At 40.6% G+C, this 19,879-nt stretch overlaps 1 protein-coding gene across 2 annotated transcripts in view; it reads right to left on the bottom strand.

Moving 5' to 3' along the window:
• LIN7A (lin-7 cell polarity scaffold A) overlaps positions 1-19,879 on the bottom strand; it is an 81,565-nt gene that overhangs the window by 34,332 nt on the left and 27,354 nt on the right. For both annotated transcript variants that reach the window (XM_075932489.2, XM_075932498.2), the window contains exon 2: positions 13,068-13,186. In XM_075932489.2, coding sequence (XP_075788604.1) covers positions 13,068-13,186 — 119 coding nt within the window. The remainder of the gene's footprint in view (positions 1-13,067; positions 13,187-19,879) is intronic.

The raw sequence follows: 19,879 nt of genomic DNA on the forward strand, positions 1-19,879 counted from the left end.
TCTGAACCTTGATACATTATCAAACTATCCTTAGGCAGTGAAAAATATCTACTTTGGGATTGAAATACCCTCCAAAATAACTGAAGTTTAACCAATATAAAGGAAAAATTATTTTAGGATGCTACACTTTCTAGAAGCTCCAATTAGAATTTTAAAAAGTGTTTTGCTCCAAAAGATATTTTTATCTTGGAGTTTTCTGTTTTTTAAATATTTGACAGATACTTGGATACCACACTGATGGTGCCATATAAATACTTAACTTGTTCTCTGAGTTACCACATGACCTCTCCATTAATTGTATCACTACTATCAGTTGCTACATTTCAGCTTTCATTTCAATCACTCTTTAGCTGCTAGTGCCCTTTTCCATCTGCCATTACACCTCTTAATGCAATTACATATACTCTGTAAACCTGGCAGCTGTGATAGACAGAATTAGTTGGATTAGCATCTTGCTCTACTTTTGGGACTAGGTTTTCTGTATGCTGATGTTCGTGGGGAGGACTGGGACATGGAACACCTCTCTGGGCTTGTGTGAAAGGACTTCATGCAGTCTCGGTTCTCGAATTTCTGCCACATGAGGACTGTGACTGTCCTGTGCTGAAAGTCACAGTGAATAACCCCAAGGGGGCAGGATGAAGTGGGGCCAGGGTTTTATACTCCCTTCTGTGTTGGCCACGAGAGCCACAACAGATGTACATAATGTGCATGCTGTCATGTCTTCCACAGTATGTGTTCTGACATGTATTGGATGAGTCAGACAGAATGCTCCGGGTATTGCTTCTAGGGCAAGTTATCTCTGCACACCCTCCCTTCCTTCCTGCAGTGCGATTTCTTATTGAAAAAGCCAGATTAGACAACTGAACCTGATTTACATTCTAATAAAATTAATAGAAATCAGATGCTGAAAATACCTATTAGATCATTTGGATTATTTCCCTGTTCCTGAGACAGAGTCCAGAAACAGTGAACACTCTCCATTACATTGCAAGTAAATGGGAACTGTTGCTGTTCAGCATCTCTATAGAAAAGGCTCACGATAACTCAAGTCTGGGCACCCAAAATTAGTGACCTTTTTTTGACAATACTGAGCTCAATGTATCTTTAGCTGCTTTTACTGCAATTTACAGCAGCTGGAAATGAGGAAGGGAGCAACACCATTTGGTCAACCAGCTCCCAGTAGGCCACTTATAATCCACAGACCATAATTGAGTAACCACATTTCTCAACTCATTGCCAATTCTTGGTTTGAAGGTGTATCTGAACCTTCAATAACATGCACTCCCTTCACTTTATCAGTGAGTCGATACAGGCTGCAGACCACAGCAGCTCTATATGAAAAATAAATAACTTTTTCAGGGCCTCGCCAAAAATCAGTTGCTGGTTAAAGCTGAGTGCATCATCCTATTATATGAGCACATTCTAAGAGTTTCTTCTACTTGTCTGGAATGGAAATGAAATGATTTGTTTCTATAATTAGATGGGATTGAGGCAGACAACATAGGGTTCATAGAGGTAGACTTAGAATTAGATAAGCTTTTTCCCTCTGAGGGTATGTCTACACTACCCCGCTAGTTCGAACTAGCGGGGTAATGTATGCATACCGCACTTGCTAATGAAGCCCGGGATTTGAATTTCCTGGGCTTCATTAGCATAAGCGGGGAGCCGCCATTTTTACATCCCCGCTGCTTCGAACCCCGTGCAGCTCGGCTACACGGGGCTCGAACTAGGTAGTTCGGACTAGGTTCCTATTCCGAACTACCGTTACTCCTCGTGAAACGAGGTGTACCGGTAGTTCGGAATAGGCACCTTAGTCCGAACTACCTAGTTCGAGCCCCGTGTAGCCGCGCTGCGCGGGGTTCGAAGCAGCGGGGATTTAAAAATGGCGGCTCCCCGCTTATGCTAATGGAGCCCAGGAAATTCAAATCCCGGGCTTCATTAGCAAGTGCGGTATGCATACATTACCCTCCTAGTTCGAACTAGGAGGGTAGTGTAGACATACCCTGAGGGAGTAACCCAGAAATATACCGGTAGATTGAAATACACTTCCCGAGAATTTTCTAAAAGACTTGGTGGGAGTAGGGTGGGATAGGGAATCTTTTTTGGGTCGGGGTTGCTGACCCACAGAAAAATCAGCCAGGAGTAGGGGCACTGGGGTGTGTGTGTGTGTGTGTGACAGTGTGGGTTCCCCAGTGCTGGGAGGAACCCTGAGCCTCGGGGGTCAGATCCAGGTAACCCAGGAGTCACATCCGGCCCCCTGGCCTTAGGTTCCCTATCCCAGGAGTAGGGACTCACAGGGGGCTGTAACAAGGCAGAATGCAAGTCTGCAATAAAAATGCATTGGTCCACTCCAGTGAATTGCCAGAATAAATATTTTCTCCATCAGTTCACCTGGCTTCAGATTTCTCTGATGATGAAGAAGCAGGCTGGAGATGAACTGCAGTAAAGGCTATTATGATCCTCCAGAGTTTTATATAATCAAATATGATACTGCAACACTAAACAAAAATTATAACATAGGGAAAACAAATAGGTTGCTGATTTCCATATCCAATGTTGTATTAAAACAATCGTCCATGAAATAAGTAACTGCAGCAGGCTCTGTACAGAATTAGCTAAATCAAATTAGGACAGTTCTTAGAATTTTAATAATTATGCAGCAGCAACCTAGCCAAACAATGACATGCGAGAAACAAAGCATTATTTTACTATTGGATGTTTGCAGGATTTTTTGGAATATTGATTTTTTTTTTCCGGGGGCACAGCTTAGCAAGTCAAACACAAATGCAAGTAGTTACATAGTGAGCAGGCAGCCTCAACAATTGATCTTTAATCGGTATTTCTCACTGGTTTCAATCACAACTCTCCATTGAAGCCAATAGGGAGTACTCTGTAAAGATCAATGGTATGACATGGCCCAGATTTTGGAGTATGACATCTGTGATATCAATGTATTTAGCTCTAAGCTGCTTTCTAAAAAGTGACAATGTCAGCTGTTTTAAATCTCTAGTGAAATCATGGAGATCTTGTAATTGCACAGAGACTTAAGAATGTCTCCTCTCAGATATTGCTTGGTCTTCCTAGTATACTCATATATAATTGCCATTAATGAGGGCCATCTGCCTAGTGACAAGGTAATCATTCCAAAAGTTCATTCAGGCAATCCAGTGCTTTCAGGCAGCAAAGTAAGGGTATATCACTTATGTTAGTAAGATGGTGACATGAAAATACTCTATCCTTCAGAGCCATATATTATTGTCATTTGGTAAAATTTCCAGTTAAAGTTCCTCATAACAAAAGGAAATGGAAAGCATCTAAAAGGGTGAATTTACACAAGAAACATGATCTCTTCTTATTTAAGCCCCAAGTTATTCCAGTTTCTGAACTTTCTAAATGCTTTAAAAACTCTGGTTGGGAGAGGGAAAGAGGCAGATTGTTTAGTGAGATTTGACCAGTCATTCCCTCTTCTAATTTCTAAACATGACCTCACCAAATACTCAAAATTCCTCATCACACACATAACCCTTTTAACTAAAGAAGGGTAAAACTCACGGTGGAGTCTAATAATACTAATACTAATCCTTAGTTATTCAGAAGTCACCACTCAACAAAATTAAATGATGACCTTTCTCCAGAAACACAAATCTGATATTTTGATAGAATTATTACTATTTTATCACTTATTTCTGCATAATATTTTATTGAAAATCTTAACACCAAATACCCAATATTTACAAAGTACCATGTACCCCACAGAACTATATACATAAATAAGGTCAAGCAATAGAGTTTCACCCTTATTGCAACTTTACAGAAATCACAATTGGATTAATTTAACTGGGAATAGGGATGTAATAATGTAGTTAACTAAACGATTAATGGATAAGCAGTTGCTTATCAATTAACGCTATTGACTACACACAACACTCCCCCCCACCCTCAAGTACACTTTTAGCAGGCTGGCTGACAGATTGTCCCAGTCCTGGCTCATGCTGAGTCACGGCATCAACCCCTGAGCTGGCACTTAGTGATTATAGTGCAGAGCTGCAGCAGGGATTGACACTGGGTCCCAGCATGAGCTGGGACTGAGTCAGCCTGCCCATGTGCTCCCTCTTAGCGCTGGGACCTGGCATCGACTGCTGCTGCAGCTCTGTAGTACCAGTACCAAGAGCCAGCACTTAGTCCCAGCTTGTGCTGACAGTGGCATCAAGCCCTATACTGGCTCTAAGTGCTTGTAGTGCAGAGCCGCAGCGGGGGTTGATGCCAGGTCCCGGCACTAATAGACTCTGCTGGAGCTGGGATTGAGCAGTCACAGTGCTACCCCTTATTAACGAATTACATGCTACTTAACATCCCTAACTGAGAATATGGTTTAAAGGATTCAATATTTTAAAACCAAATATTGAAATTGTAGATTTAACACCCAATAAAAATAATTTTAACACAAAGGTGCAAATGTAGCTCTAGTGTAAGTGTGTCAATCTCAGTGAACTTGGCCTGACGTCTAGCTTGAAACAGCTTCCAAGATCTGTTAGTTTGGAACAAATACTACATTGATAGTTTTAAATGATCACATTTGCCCTCTCTTTAACTGTTAAACATATGAACTGAAATTACAATATGAACTGCCAAGAATACAACTTCACAAAATTTTGCAACCACAGAGATTTCTTTAAGAGATTTAAAATCTTGTTCATGCAAGATTTAAAAGTCAATTATTTTCTGGGGGACAAGGTGGGCAAGTTAATATCTTTTATTGTACCAACTTTTGCTGGTGTGAGACAACTTCTGCACTTACAGAGCTCTTTTATAAGAGCTATGTGTACACTCAAAAGCTTGTCTCACTCACCAGCAGATGTTGGTCTAATAATAGATATTACCTCACGCCACCTTGATTCTCTAGTATCCTGGGACCAGTGCGGCAAAAACAACATTGCATACAATTATGTTCTGCACAGTTGCACGCTGTATCTGGGACAATTCTATATTCAGCATTGTAAAACTGCTCCTGCTAAATTAACGTGTTCTGAAACTATGTTTAATCTACAGTTTTACTTGGTATATTTTATAAAATCTATAATTTAAGTGATAAATCTTGTTTGCTTATTCACGCGAGTGGCCTCATTGGCCACCAGTTGACTTACTAAAGGTCCAGTTTTTCAATTTTTGCTCATGTTGAATAAAGCAGTACTTTAATTTACAAGAGTAAAGAGGGCAGAACTGGAACTTTAATTTGGGGTTTCATATTGAAGTTAAAGTACAGTTCTATCCTGAAAATTCTATCATCTTTATCCATGGATCTTCTCCCTGCGTATACTGAAAGTAACATTTAGTGACTTTGAGTACATTTGTACACACATTGACTCTGTAGAGAGAGAGAACGGACTCTATTTCTGCTCATTCATTAGATACAAAATTATTAATTAAAATTCTGCCTTTGGTGACTAGGGGATAAAAAAACCAACAGTTTCACCAGTAGTTTCAGGCGGTAGCCGAGTAAATCTGTATAGGATAAACTTAAAAAAACAACAAATGGTCTGGTAGTACTTTATAGACTAACAAAACATGTAGATGGTATCATGAGCTTTTGTGGGCACAGTAATGCAAAGCAGACTATGAACTTTGGGGTTGCTCAGCTGTTACAGAACATAAAATTGGGCTTGTGGAATCTTGTTGTTGTTTTTTAAACTGGTAGGGAGAGAGATTCAGCAGCCAGAAAGAGTGCAACTTAACTTTCAGAATCTGGGACTGGCAGTGAGAGAGAATTAATATTGTTCTTTTAAACCGAGCAAAAGTTGATTTGGAACCCTTAAAACACATGAAAACTTGGGACAACCTGATGATTTCTGGAATCCATAGGCATTTGGTAGCCTAGGCAGGGGAAGGCTTTGCCTTCCCAAACCACCAGGTATGGCCCTACCCACACTCTGCCCCTAGAACACCTGTTGTAGGCATTCTGGGGGCGGAGTGTGGCTGCCTCCAGTACCTGCCCTCTCTGTGCCCCTGGCCAGGGAGGCTGGAGCGGCACAGCATCCTCCCGTTCCTCCCCTTCCCCTTGGGTGGTGGGGCCTCAGCAAAGGAGGCGGGGCTGTAGGCTGCACCAACCACCCATGCTGGAATCAGACTTTAAATTTCAGAAAAACTAACATTCTTATAAGAAAGTTAAGGTGGAAGGAGTTTCCGTTGGGTCTAGCAAACACCAGTAAAATGTTGTCCTGTGTAAAACTTTCTAAAAAGAGATCCCAAATGTAAGAATGACAAACCCTGAATGCTAGAACTGAGATAAATAGTTTAAGGGAACCAACCATCTCTCTGAAAATTCTTTGTTGCTCAGTATCACTGCTCAGTATCACAGCACACAACTTAAGCCACCCACCCAATCTGAGTGTTTCTCCCTAGTGTTTGCAAAAATGTATGAAGTATGAAAATAACATTTTATTAATGCAGTATAAGCCATCTGGAGAAAATGACCATAGACTAATATCTATATATAGCTATAGTGGGATTCTCATGCTTAAAATCATTAAGGTCATGGAAATTATTATCCATTATTAATGAAGCAAAATCATCCACATGTACTGTATGCAAGAATAGTGATAGAACAGGCTTGTTAACTACCTTTTGAAGATGGGGCTACACATTTCTTGCTGAATTCTAACTTAATATCCTGGTAATGAACCCAAGTTTTGATATCATGTAAATTTAATCAAAAGTATTTCAAAAGCATGGGGGTGAAATCCTGATTCCAGTAAAGTCAATGGGAGTTTTGCCATTGACTTCAACTTAGCCAGGATCTCACTTTGCATATTTATAACATTTTCTCCAGAAAGTCCTCTAATTCACAGATAAAAAGTATACTTTAAAACAAACACTGTTCCACCAGATAATCCCATATAAAGTACTCATCACCTGACTTTTCTTAAACAATCTCTGCTTCTCCCTTTTAAAAACTGTTGACGGTCTTGTAAAAATAGAATCAGATGATAACCAGATATAGGGTAGATATATTAAAATGATAGAGCAATAACACTATGCATATTTTAGCTTCCCTGGTTTATAAACTAGGAAGACTTTATTTATCCTATGGTGCATGTGATTCATTAATGTAATATATTCATCCATTTCAGTGATATAGGACCTTGCCAATCAAATTTTATTTTAAATAACATTCACAGAGAAAACTGGTCCCAGAAGTGCTGAATTTTATTATCTCCGATTCAATTATTTGGTGTGGTGGTAATGGGGGCACTGATAGCTTCATAAATACAGTTGTTTTCCTACACATGAACAAAATCTTTATTTCCAGATCCTTTTAATATGCAACTTGTTAAAGGGCAACCTTTCTAGGAGAAAGGAGGGTTTGTTGATATGCACTGTAATTTCTATTACCTTCCATCACTTATTACCAAAAGGCAATAGGCATTTATGTTAATTTTATTTATTAAGTTGCGCCACATTTCTTGCTGATTTGTTATTCTTTTGGTTCAGCAGTGTGTTCTAACACCTTCTGGATATAGCTGTCCAAGACTTATTGCCAATAAAACTCTGCATATGGCTGATTTTTTGTTTTGCTTATCCATTCCAATCTCTTCTCCCCAAATAGTTTCATTGAGGAAGTTTCAGTTTTGGTAAACTGAAATTTTAAAAAATTAATGTGAAACTAAATATTTTTTCTTGTCTAAAACAAAACACTTTACAGTATTTGATTTCTGAGATTTCTTAAACATATTACTTTTTGTCATTAACTTGAAATAAATTTAAAAGGAAAACATTATTTTGGATAAAAAATTGAAATGTATTTTAAAATGTTAAAACAAACAGAATTTTTCATATTTTCCTACTTTTTTTTACTGAAACAATTTGGAAATTTTGACATAATTACACAAAATGTTTCTGTTGACCCAAACCTGCATTTTCCAGTGGGAAATAAATTTCAATTGAAATATTTTGCATTTCTCTAATAGCCAGAATAGGAGTTAATTTAATTTTACAATTCTACATAATTTCATGTATTTTGCCTTGCCCCAATGTGATGGGGTTTTTGCTCCATTTGAGTTAAACTGCCCTGCTTTACACTAGGGTCCACAGCAGCTTCCAGTAACTGGCAGGAGCAACTGCAAGGAAATTCCTGCCTTGCCTCTGCAGTCCCATCCTCCAGTGTGCAGATGGAATAGTTCAGGGAATTTAGCTGTCAAACTCTTAACAAGTCTCCGCTGAACATTGTTGAAAAGAGATTTTCAAAGGGCTTGTAAAGTGGTTAAATTTGGGCTAAAAAAAAAAAGGAAACAGGGAAAAGGGATGTACCTGACAAAAAGGCAACTCCCCCTGCTACATTTCAAACCATTGATCCAATGCGTGAAGCTGCTAGAGTTTCTCCACAAATAGGGTGCAAGACTTTAACATGAGCAAAAAAACATGTTTTCCCCTAATATCATTCACAGAAATGACAGAAAGAGTTTTGCTAAAACTTTCTCTGAAAACCTTCAGTCTGACACAGACACCCAGCATGGAAAATTTTAGCACAAACAGTGAATTTGGCATAATACAGGCAGTCCCCAGGTTACATACAAGATAGGGACTGTAGGTTTGTTCTTAAGTTGAATCTGTATGTAAGTCGGAACTGGCGTCAGCCGCTGCTGAAACTGATCAGTTTCAACCGCGGCTGAATCTGGATGCCAGTTCTGACTTACATACAGATTCAATTTAAGAAACCCAGGCGTCCCCAAGTCAGCTGCTGCTGAAACTGATCACTGGCTGATTCCAGGAAGCCTGGGGCAGAGAAACTCTGCCTCGGGCTTCCTGTAGTCAGCCGCTGGTCAGTTTCAGCAGCGGCTGACTTGGGGATGCCTGGGGCAGAGCAGCTTGGGGTGCTGCTGGGTTGCTCCAGTAGCGCGGCCACTTCTCGGCGCTACTGGAGCAACCCAGCAGCACCCCAGCTGCTCTACCCCAGGGGTAGGCAAGAAAAGCCTGGTCTGCTGCGGGGGGGGGAGCACTAGCTGCACCCCCCCAGCAGACCAGGGAGACGAGGGTGGCGGGACCGCCCAAGTCCTCCACGGCTTTACTCCGTCACCCTGGTCTGCTGACCTGGGAGACGCGAAGCAAAGCTGCAGAGCACGCAAGCAGCGGGACAGTCCAGGCGCGTCGCGGCTGTCCCACTTCTGGCGTGCTCCGAGGCTTTGCTCCCCATCTCCCTGGTCTGTTGGTCAGACCAGGGAGACGGAGAGCAAAGCCGTGGAGCATGCCCGCAGCGGGACAGCTTTGCTCGGGTGTCCCTGGTCTGCTGGGGGGGTCCAGCGGCTTTGCTGGACTCCCCCCCCCACAGCAGACCAGAGAGACCGGGAAAAGCCCCGTTCGTAAGTGTGGATCCGACGTAAGTCGGGGACTGCCTGTATAAGCAACTGAGAGTCTTATAGGATAGGCCACGCAATCTTATATATTGAGGGAGCTACCACCTCCATCTATGGATGAATAGATTGTATTAATTTAGTATAGTTCAGTGGTTCTCAAAGTGTGGGCCGTGGACTACTAGTAGTCTGCAAGTATGTTGCAATGTGGGCAGTGGGGTCAGGGCTTGTCCCATGCCCCCATGGCAGGGAGCCTAGACTGGTGCTCCAGCCCTGTGGCCTGCTCCTCTGCTGGTGCGGAGGAGGAGTTTCATGGGCTAGATCCAGTTCATGGGGAGGAGGAAGCGGCTCTGCATGCTGCTCCTCCTCCCTTGGCTGAGGAAATAGCAGTGCAGGAAATCACTCACCTGGAGGCTTTTCCCGCTGCTCCCATTAGCTAGAATCTCAGCCAATGGAAGTAGCAGGGGGTGATGTCTGGTAATGTCAGGAGGCATGTAGCCATGTAAGTGTCCCCCATCTCTTTATGCTCAGACCTGCACCATCACTCCCCTCACACACACCCAACTGGCCAAGGCCCCGCACCCCATCTCCCTCCTGCACTCCCTCTCCCAGACCTCCCACCTTCCTCCTGCACACTCCCTCCCTCCCATCCATCCCTACCCCCTGGCCACTCCTCCACCCTACCTCCCACCCAGAACCCTACACTCAATCCGCTCCTGCACCCTACATCCCAGCTAGACCCCACATCCCCACCCCCTCCTGCAGCCATTTTGTCATCATGGGTGGATGGATGGCATTCCATGGAAAGGCCTGGATTGAGTCAGGTGGGCCACAGGTCAAAGAGTTTGAGAACCACTGATATAGTTGAAAGTTTTTGCTAGGAAACCAGGATGGACATTGAATAAAAAAACCTATTTTTAGTTTTTTTGTTGAATTTCCTTTTAGCAGCAGTGATATTTAAAGAACAGAGAAAAAATAAATGTCATTTATGATGGTTGGCACAACTGACCTAATCACCTGTTTGGAGTCAGTCTTACTTTCCAGTATAAAATAGTAAAAGAAAAATCAGTTTAATGCAGGTTGGTTTTACCCACTAGCCTCTGAAAGCACCTTCTATGCCATTATAGATGATCCTGTCAAGTTCTACTTAGCTATTTTTAGTTCACTGAGTGCATTACAGTCTAGGCCATTTCCCAGTTTCCTGTGCTCCATACCTGTTTCAAAAAGCTACATGTTTGCTGCTGTCAAGAATATTTTCTGCTGTTGAATATAAATGTGCTAGGATTTCATTGGTGGTATTGTAGAGAGAGCAAAGCTCCCCTTCACAACTTGAGTGCCAAGCTGTGCTATATAAAGAAAAATAAACCTTCAGTGCTTCCTGCTGTCAGTTGAGGAAAACATTTAGCTAGTTAAATGAAAAGACTAGCCAGGATCTTAGAATAGAGAGTGTCATACAGCTTGTAACAGTATTGTCCTTAAAAGTCTTTAAAACTGTGGGCTATTTAAGTGGAAATCTCTCTCTGTTTCACGCAATGCAGAATATATTCAGTAAAATAAGGGTGTGTTGAATAGTGCAGATAAATTAATGTACCTTCCCCCTTTTCTCTTCCTTTCTAGCCAGTCATAGAAAAAAAATCACAACCAATGCACTTCTGCTGCCTCCATACCAATCCTGCTACCATTGAAGTAAACTATAGAACTCCCATGGATTTTATCGAAGAAGGATTAATGTTAGGCATTAAATAGATAAGCACAAAGGAGAACTGAGAAGCTTGCTGGTTGCAAGCTGTAAACTGTTGCGTCCATAAGAATGTTTCCAATCGCTTCAGTCTTGCATACAAATACTGTTTAGTCTAGAGAAATAATCCAATACATTTAGGAATCTATGGAATTGATTCGCTTTTAGCTTCATTTGTATCTTCTGTCCAAGACATTGCAAAACTATTATCATTTACATAGATTAAAGTTGTTTCACATTCCCCCGGTCTGCTTACACAAGAGGGTTCCAAAAAGAAAGTTCCTGTAAAACAAAAATTTCTGAAGCAGCCTTAATTATGGTCCCACTGCTGTGAGTCCAGAACATATTTCACTGCTGTCGAGATTTCTTAGCTGGGTCTGTATGGATAAACTGGAAGACAAGGAGTTCCTTTTCCCTCTGCGTACCTGTGTGCAAGTCAGCCATAATTTATCACAGACTGCTGGAGAGGGCCTTTTTGCACAGATGGCAGGGTAATGATCCCAGGCCTCAGCAGTGGCAAGAATTTTCTAACATGTACAGCATGACTCTAGTGCTTTGTACTGGCCAATAATGTCACCTTAAGGCAAAGATGGGCAATCATTTTTGACAGGGGGCTCAGTCACGCAAATAATTTGGAAAGTGGTTGATGGCTGCACTTTTCCATATTATTAATGGAGGAAGTGTGGGGTCTGGGATGGGGGTTAAGTGCAGAAGGGAGCTTGGGGTAAGGGAAGAAGTTTGGGTGAAGGGAGGCATTTGTGAATTGGGGCACTGGGTTGGGGAGCAGGGAACTGGGATACAGGAGGGGGTGCAGGGTTTGGGTTATGAGCTTTGGCAGGAGGGGACTTTGATTTGGGTCAGAGGATTGAGGTGCCAAATCTGGGAGGAGGTATGGATGCAGGAGGGCGGCACAGGATATGGGTATGTGAAGTAGGGGTTAGGAGACAGGGGCAGAGGGTTGGGGAAAGGAGGGGTTGAGGTGCCAGCGGCAAGCTCTGGCCAGGAGACTTACCAGCCAGCAGCCCATTCCTGAATCAGCCTCTCTGCCTGCCCCACCCCCACACAGGCTGCAGCCACGAGCCTCTTGTGTTTCATGGCTGCCTGTTATTGAAACAGGCAGATCCTGCTGGCTAGTTTCTGGCCAGAAGCCGGCCAATGGGATTGTGCTGGGGTCAGGAGCAGCTCCTAAAGCTTTTTCCCCTCCCTCCTGGGCTCAGTTTTTAAAGTGAAACAGCCCCACAGTCACATTTCTGAGCAGTGTGTGGGTGGGGCAAGACAAGTGGGGAGCCTGCACGGGGCTCAGGCTCCCCATTTGTCTTGCCCCACCCACACACTCCACGGGGCTCTCCGCAGCAACCACAGGCCAGATCCAGTAGCTTGGCAGGATGGATCTGGCCCATGGATAGGGTTGCCAGATTATTTCAGAAAAAATACAGAAAAAAAGGACCCGGAGAGTTGGTAAGCAATGCCCCCCTCAAAAAAACCCACAAAACCACAACAATGTGGCCCCTTTAAAAACCATGTGGTGAGGCTTTTTAGCCCTAACAGGCTGCCAGCGGCTGCCCACCATCTTGCCTCCCTGCACAGGGCCGGACAGCTCCCCTGCAGAACCTGGTAAGCACTAGGGTTGCCAGACAGCCCAGGATTTTTTGCCTCCTGGCTGGGAAAAAAATCAGAAAGTACCAGACATTTTAACTGTCTGGTATTTTCTGAATTTTTTTACTGGACAGGAGGCAAAAATACCAGACTGTCCGGTTCAATACTGGACACCCGGCAACCCTACCCATTGGCCGTATTTTGCCCAGGCCTACCTTAATGGGTCCCCTTAACCTGAGCAGATTTTAGATTTCTCCCACATTTGCCCTTGGAGGCATCATGACTTCGAATCACATAGCTCTTGCTGAGGTGCACATGGTGCTCTTGCTCCCTCACTGCTTATAGAAATATGGCTATGCTAAGAAATGACTAAAATCTCATTTCCATACCTCTCTGATAGCTGTACAAAACTCACTCTGCAGTACTTTCTTTAGGGACTGTAACTTGTGCACTGGTACTTCTCCAGACTCTTGCAGTTTCTCCAGTAATTCAATTGCTCTGGCAACATCTGAAGGGATAAAAATAGGAATAAAGTTCAAAAAAGCAGAAATTTGACATGTAATAATGTCTGTTCCAAATAAGTTTTCAGTACATAATCAGCTTTGTCACTGCTTAGTCTTTGTGTTTATAATTCTTTAACAGACAAGATAAAGTTCATTTTTGCACATAAACCACTTGATATGTACATGTTACCTTAAATTAATATATGTGCATATATTGCTATTTAGAAATCTGAATCCTTCAATACTGATATTATATGAATATTTATCAATTTACAAGTACCCTCTTCTAAAATGTGGATATCAGTAGAATCAGATAATATACAGTAGTATGCTTAAAACAGTTAGTAATACATAACTGCTATCTTCTGCATTATCAAGAGCAGCACCAAAGATTTATGGGGGCTCACTTTTAAAGGGTCTGAGTTAAAACGAGTCCTTATATAAGTCCACCTGCTATGATAATGGATGAGGGAATTTCTTTGTACAAATCTGGAACTACATGCTAATATTTTATTCAAGAATTTCTTTGCCTGTTGCTAGAAGAAGGCTCATCTAGTGCTCAGAGCACTTGCCCAGGGATCTGAAGAGCCACAACTCCCTGCTTTCTCATGTACTTCCTGGATGACTGTGGCAAAATCAATCAGCTTTTCTGCCTTGGTTCATCATCTGTAAAATGGGGATAATAGCACTTCTCTCTCTCTCTCTCTCTCTCACAAGCATGTTGTCAGGATAAATATATTACGGATAATGAGATGTTCAGATAATGTGGTGATGGGGGGTGATATAAGCATGATAAATTCTATGTATTACTTGATGGATAATATCCACTGGTCAACTGAGGGAGGTAAGTCAGTCTATTTAGCTGAAAAGCGCTTTTTTTGCAAGTGTTTCCCCAAAAATTCCTATTGGTGACCACCCAGGATTACACTAGTATGGATTTATTGTTAAACTAAAGATGATAGAGCTGTCACTAAAGGTATAAACTAAAGAGGGAACCAGCTCTTTCTCTCTCACCCACAAACCAACACACACCACACACTTCATTCACTCACTCAGGTACTCAAACACTTACACAGACATATGGGTTGCAGAAGGAGCCAAGGCATGTACTATCTGCTGATCAGGCAGGGAACTGGTCAAGAAAGAAACTGCCGACTTCTTTTAAGAAAGAAAGAGGGTTTTTGCCATGTGCTCTCTCTTTTTATTGCCTTTGTGCAAACCCTGTGACTCCCTGGTCACCAGGGAGCATGCCCAGACTTCCCTTGATCCAGCAGAGCAGCAGTCTCCTTAAGGGATGCATCTGACGAAGTGGATCTTTGCCCATGAAAGCTTATGTTCCAATGCCATCTGCTGGTCTATAAGGTGCCACAGGACTCCTTGTTGCTTTTACAGATACTAACACGGCTACCTCTCTGATACTTAAGTGGTCTGATGACTTATCACCTGGCTCCATGTGCTCAGCCTTGCATTTTCTAATCCCCTAAACACACTCACACATTCATATCTCAGGGGAAAATGAATCTTAGAGCAAGTTACAAGCAAAGTGGCTGAGAGTTACAAAGATTACAAAGTTGCAAGGCTCAATCACCAAGCTTACAGTAAGTTTCTAAACTTATAAAGCAAAGTTGTTGAGAGTTACAAGGTTCTACAAAGATTACAGAGTTGCAAGGTTTAAAATCACAAGGAGTTGCAGAGTTTAAAAGGCAATGCAGTTGAAACAATTACATAACTTCTGAGAATTATTTACAAATTAACAGTAATGAAGTGACTTAGAAGACAACTCCCCCCTCCCCATAGCAATGCAGTCAGCAGGAGGTTTTTGTCAGTCTAAGTTAACTATTGGCAGGACCTTACAGTTTAGTCTGTTTCCAGAAAATCCATGTGTAATAGCTTGGGCGGAGGCTTTTCTGCAACAGCAAGAGTTAACTGAAACAAGCAACTGAGATATAAGGGGTGGAGGCTATTGTGGAAGCTGTAGCATAGGCATAGGCTCAGATTATTTTACTACTACAACATGTAAGCCTACGTAACAGCTTCTGCTGTGGGAGCTGCATTGGAGGTGAATTACAGGCACAAAATTTGCTGATGTGGATGACACTTGGCATCATTGTGAAGCTCTCTCTCTTGATAGTGTGGTCAATCCCATTGCCTGTAATGTAGACTTATTTGCTGTTCTACCAGCAGTACTGCTAGTCAACTACCAGAATACTAAAAAGATTATCATGTAGTCATACAGTGACTGAGTATACAATACTATATCAATGCAAAATATCTGAAGCATTTTAAATGTGATTTAACTGCATTTAAAAATTAAATTTTATATTGACTTGAAATTACCTTAAATAACCCTCCTTACCAATGACAGAGATTTTAGTGTTTGTGACTGGGAGATTACACTAATTGAAATAATTCTTAGAATTTTCATCTTGCAGTTTAGCCCTTCTGATGTCCTAGTTGGCACAGACATGAGAAGCTATTGAGAAATGGGGAAAGGATGGCTTCAGAGGAGTGGTTTAAAGTATAATTTTTAATACTCATAATAATAAAGAATGCAAAGAATAAATAGCAAAACCGTCTTTCTCAAAATGAAATACCTCCAAAAATGACTATTTACTAGATTCATAATTTTGACATTTCCCATTTACGTCATGAGGTTCACAATTTTTAGATTTTCAGTCCTCATTCATTGGTCCCAGCTTCAGCTGCTGAGCTCTGTGCAGACAGTACAAAGCAGACGAAAGGCTACATTTGAGAACTGCCCGCTATTCTGCTGGCATAACAGTTCTGATTGGACCTCTGAAGTTGATATAGCTTAGAACAATCCTTCAGCTGCTCTAAATTACAAGGATTTTGTTTTTTTTATTCTGATTATCCTAGTTTAGAGCTTCCTTCCCAGCCCTCCTCCCAAATTACACTGAGCAGAAGCACAGTGCAGCTGCTGGCTGATCCCCTACCATTTTATGTGCACTTAGCTGTTTTACTCCTATTCCTGTGAATTCTTTACTTCTCCCCATGTTCACTATGGTCCTGATCCCAAACCCATTAAATTCAGTGAAAAGGCTCCCTTTCACATAATGTTCATTTAACACCCTGATTTGGGAAGGCATCCCTATTTTTAAAGCATATGCTTAAATACAGCGAGGCACACTTTTTGGGGTTTTTTTTGTCCTATTAAAAATCAACAGTTTTAAAGTACAGGCTTAAAGCCTGAACATGTACTTAAGCACCCAACTGAATTGGGACCTACATTATGCACATTATAATTAATTATATTTAGAAGTCGGATAAATTTGCATTTAGTATTGTGATATATTCCAAAGAGAGGAATATGATAGTACAAATGATAAATTCATGCTCTCTGCTGTGAAATCAAGAGGAGGTGAGAGCGTGAATTTTAAGGCAAAACAGAATACCAAGCTATCATTTGCTGAAGTGGGTATCTCCAATTTTCTAACAGAGTAGTTGTGCATGAATAAACAAAAATTCAGGCAGCACCCCATGAAAATGCTAATAAAGCAAAGCTTGTGATTATTCTTAAATAATAAAAACTACCAACAGTAATTTTACCACTTGATATGTTACATATATTTTGTATTATCTTAGTGTCTAGTAGTGGTAACCATGAGTTTTCACTATCTTGCTTACTATAAAAATCATGAGTACTTTACTTTCTCCCTGCTTTATTAAGTGAATATAATATAGTATGTGTATGTAGATGGTGCTCCTGCAGAGGTTTTCAAACCACAGCCACTATACATTTTTTCTTGATTCACACCTTCACTGTGTGAGTACTTACAGTTGTATTTGTAGTAATAAAGAATCCAAATGCAAATTAGGAAGACAGTATAAGCTTTATTAAAAAAATGTAATTTAACAGCAGGAGCAAGGACCTGCAGTGAGAGAATAAGGCCCGAGTTGATAATCTAAGATGCAGAGAACAAATTCATAATGATCACAGACTCTCACCCATACAACCCTCTCCATCAAGGCTATAAAGTTCCAAGCATTACTTTATTTGAACAAAAATTGTCCTTATGGCTGATCAGTCATCCCTAAAGCAAGATACCTCCTGTCGAGCAATTTCTCAGAGCTGTAAACCCTGCCACTGAAACCTTTCTGAAGATAACATTTTGAACTTGTGGTGTGTGTGTTATTTGTCATGATTTAAAACTCAAGATGTTCACTAATTTAGCAAATACAGTTTTAAAATATATAAGCACTATTTTTCTAAAATGAAAGTTTAAGAAATGCATATATATATTTCAAAAGATGAAACTCAAAGTCTTAGATACAGTGAAAGCTACAGTGAAAGTTGAAGTATAATTTTCTGGAGGTTTGGGATGCAGAAAACAATACATTGTTTATCCCTTGGCCCCACGAGTTGGAAGATTTCCCAAAACAAGCAGCAAGTAAATAAATGATTCCATTTAATTTATTGATTCTGACATCATCATATAATATAACACTGGGAGTTTCAATTTGCATGGAACATAAGGAAATCCCAGTGTTCCGAAAATATGAGAGGCTATCAAGTCCTTGTTACAATGATATTTTTTAAAAAATTATAATTTTCCATGTTCCCAAATTCATCCTAACTCTAAAATAGATGTAGTGATTCAAGCTGTTGCTCTGATGTATTATCTCTCTGTCATGTTCATTAACTGTGCATTAAATCCCTCCCCTTATCACTTCTGGTCCTAGTGATCTGACTCATTTGGAAGTGGCTTTAGGGATAATGTTCAAGGCAGAAGAATATATACAGCTTTGGAGGAGGATTAAATCCAAAAATGAAAATGAGGAATGTGCTCGTGGCCATTTCTGTTTGCTCAATGCACACACCTTTGTCATGAGCTTTATTCTAGTTCACAAGACAAAACAAGATTCAACACATGGTATAAGATATAGGCATGAAGTAAATATTACCCTCAAAAGAGTTTCAAATGTTGTACTGCTTTCCAGTGATATGCTTGTTGAGGAGCGGCTTAGGTAAATACTTGCTCTAAAACAGGTTCAACAAGTGTGAAATGTGAATTGTTCCAAGAAGTGAGGAAAATGAAGTGATGTGACTGGCAACAATGAAGATTTTAAAGTCACCTGTGAGAAGCAAACATATGAGGTGAAATCCTACCCCTAGCAAACATAATGGGAACACTCCTCTTGCCTTCCTTAGGGCCAGGATTTTCCTTTGGGATCTCTTCTTGACTAAAATCCTCTTACTGTGGAATTTGTTCTAAGGAATTAACTCTGTTATGAAGAATGTGTAAGAAAATATTCTCAGATATTGTTTTCTCATGGATTTGTAGAAGGTGTTCATTATTTTATAAATCCATTAAAATTGTGGAACTATTTTAAAATCAGTTTAAAGTGACATTTCATAAACTGATTATTTAATAAGGGAAAGTAAACTTAGTCTCAGGGGCGGATGAGGGTTTTGCGAGGCCCAGGGCAGCACAATTTTGTGGGGCCTCTTGAAGCGCCGGGTCCAGGGCAGCCATCCTGCTCGCCCTGCCCTACATCCGCCGCTGCTTAGTCTTTTCTCTTTATCATTTCTAATTCATTCTTCTCATCATATAGGGAAAGAGGGGTTTTTTTTAATAAAAACCCTCCAATAATAATCCCTTTGATCATCATTTCAGTTGATTGAAACTTAGATTGCAATCAAACTAGCATGAATTTCTCTTCATTCTACTCACTGATCTTCCATTGAGATAATGGGAGTTTTGTTTGAAAACTGGGGATTGACAGACAACTTGGTATTTTATGTGAATATACCATAAAATGAGTATTTGCTTATTCTTTCCCTTTCAGACCTAATGCTCATCTTAAATTTTTATTTTTACTAACACCTCTTTATAATTCTCTCTTCTATCTAAGCCATGATCTCCATTCTCCTCCATTCTGTTTAACATTCCGTTCACTTCTCCTCTCCTCTCATCATTGCACTCACATGCAGCACTTGAGGAAATAATGTTTCAGCATGGTGGGTCACATTATCAGTGAAACACAGATAATGGTGAGGTGGCTGCAGATGGAACACATCATATCAACAGAGTGCATCAAAAAGGAACAGAAAAGAAAGAGAAAAACTCTCATCTCATGTAATATTTTTATATTTTTCATTTTAATGCATTGTTTGCATTCCTGAGGATCATAAGCATGATATTATGTTACTGTACAGAGTTGTTGAAGAGAGAGAAATTGCTAGAACATGGAGCTAGTATGATTTAATATTGTGATGATTAACAACTGGAACATTACCATGCAGTATTAAATAAAGTAGAATTGTGTAGACATAGCCATGAAGCACAAACAGCTGTAAAGGCAGGTCATCTTGCTTGTTTATTACTGACCTGTAGTCCCCATGTTTAGTCTCACCTCTTTAAAATGTTATAATTAAATATCATTCTCCCCTGCTGTTTCTTTATTCACAAAAATCATTAAATACATTAAACTAATGCCTGAAATTAATCTACTGAATATTTTAAACAAATATTATTTCCAATATTTTGTAATGGTAGCCTCAAGGCAACAGTCAAATCCACATTTTTTGTGAAATAAGGATCCTAGACACTCCAACACTGATATGCATGTCACAGTTATGTTAATGGTTTGGAAGGTAAATTCTCACTTTCGTTGGCATACTTATAATAGCTGTTACTGATGGCAGAATTTGGCAAGGTTTGTCTTAATTCTAAGTC

The sequence above is a fragment of the Pelodiscus sinensis genome, chromosome 1 (assembly GCF_052426305.1).
Source record: "Pelodiscus sinensis isolate ZL-2025 chromosome 1, ASM5242630v1, whole genome shotgun sequence".
In the NCBI taxonomy this organism is placed as follows: Eukaryota; Metazoa; Chordata; order Testudines; family Trionychidae; genus Pelodiscus; species Pelodiscus sinensis.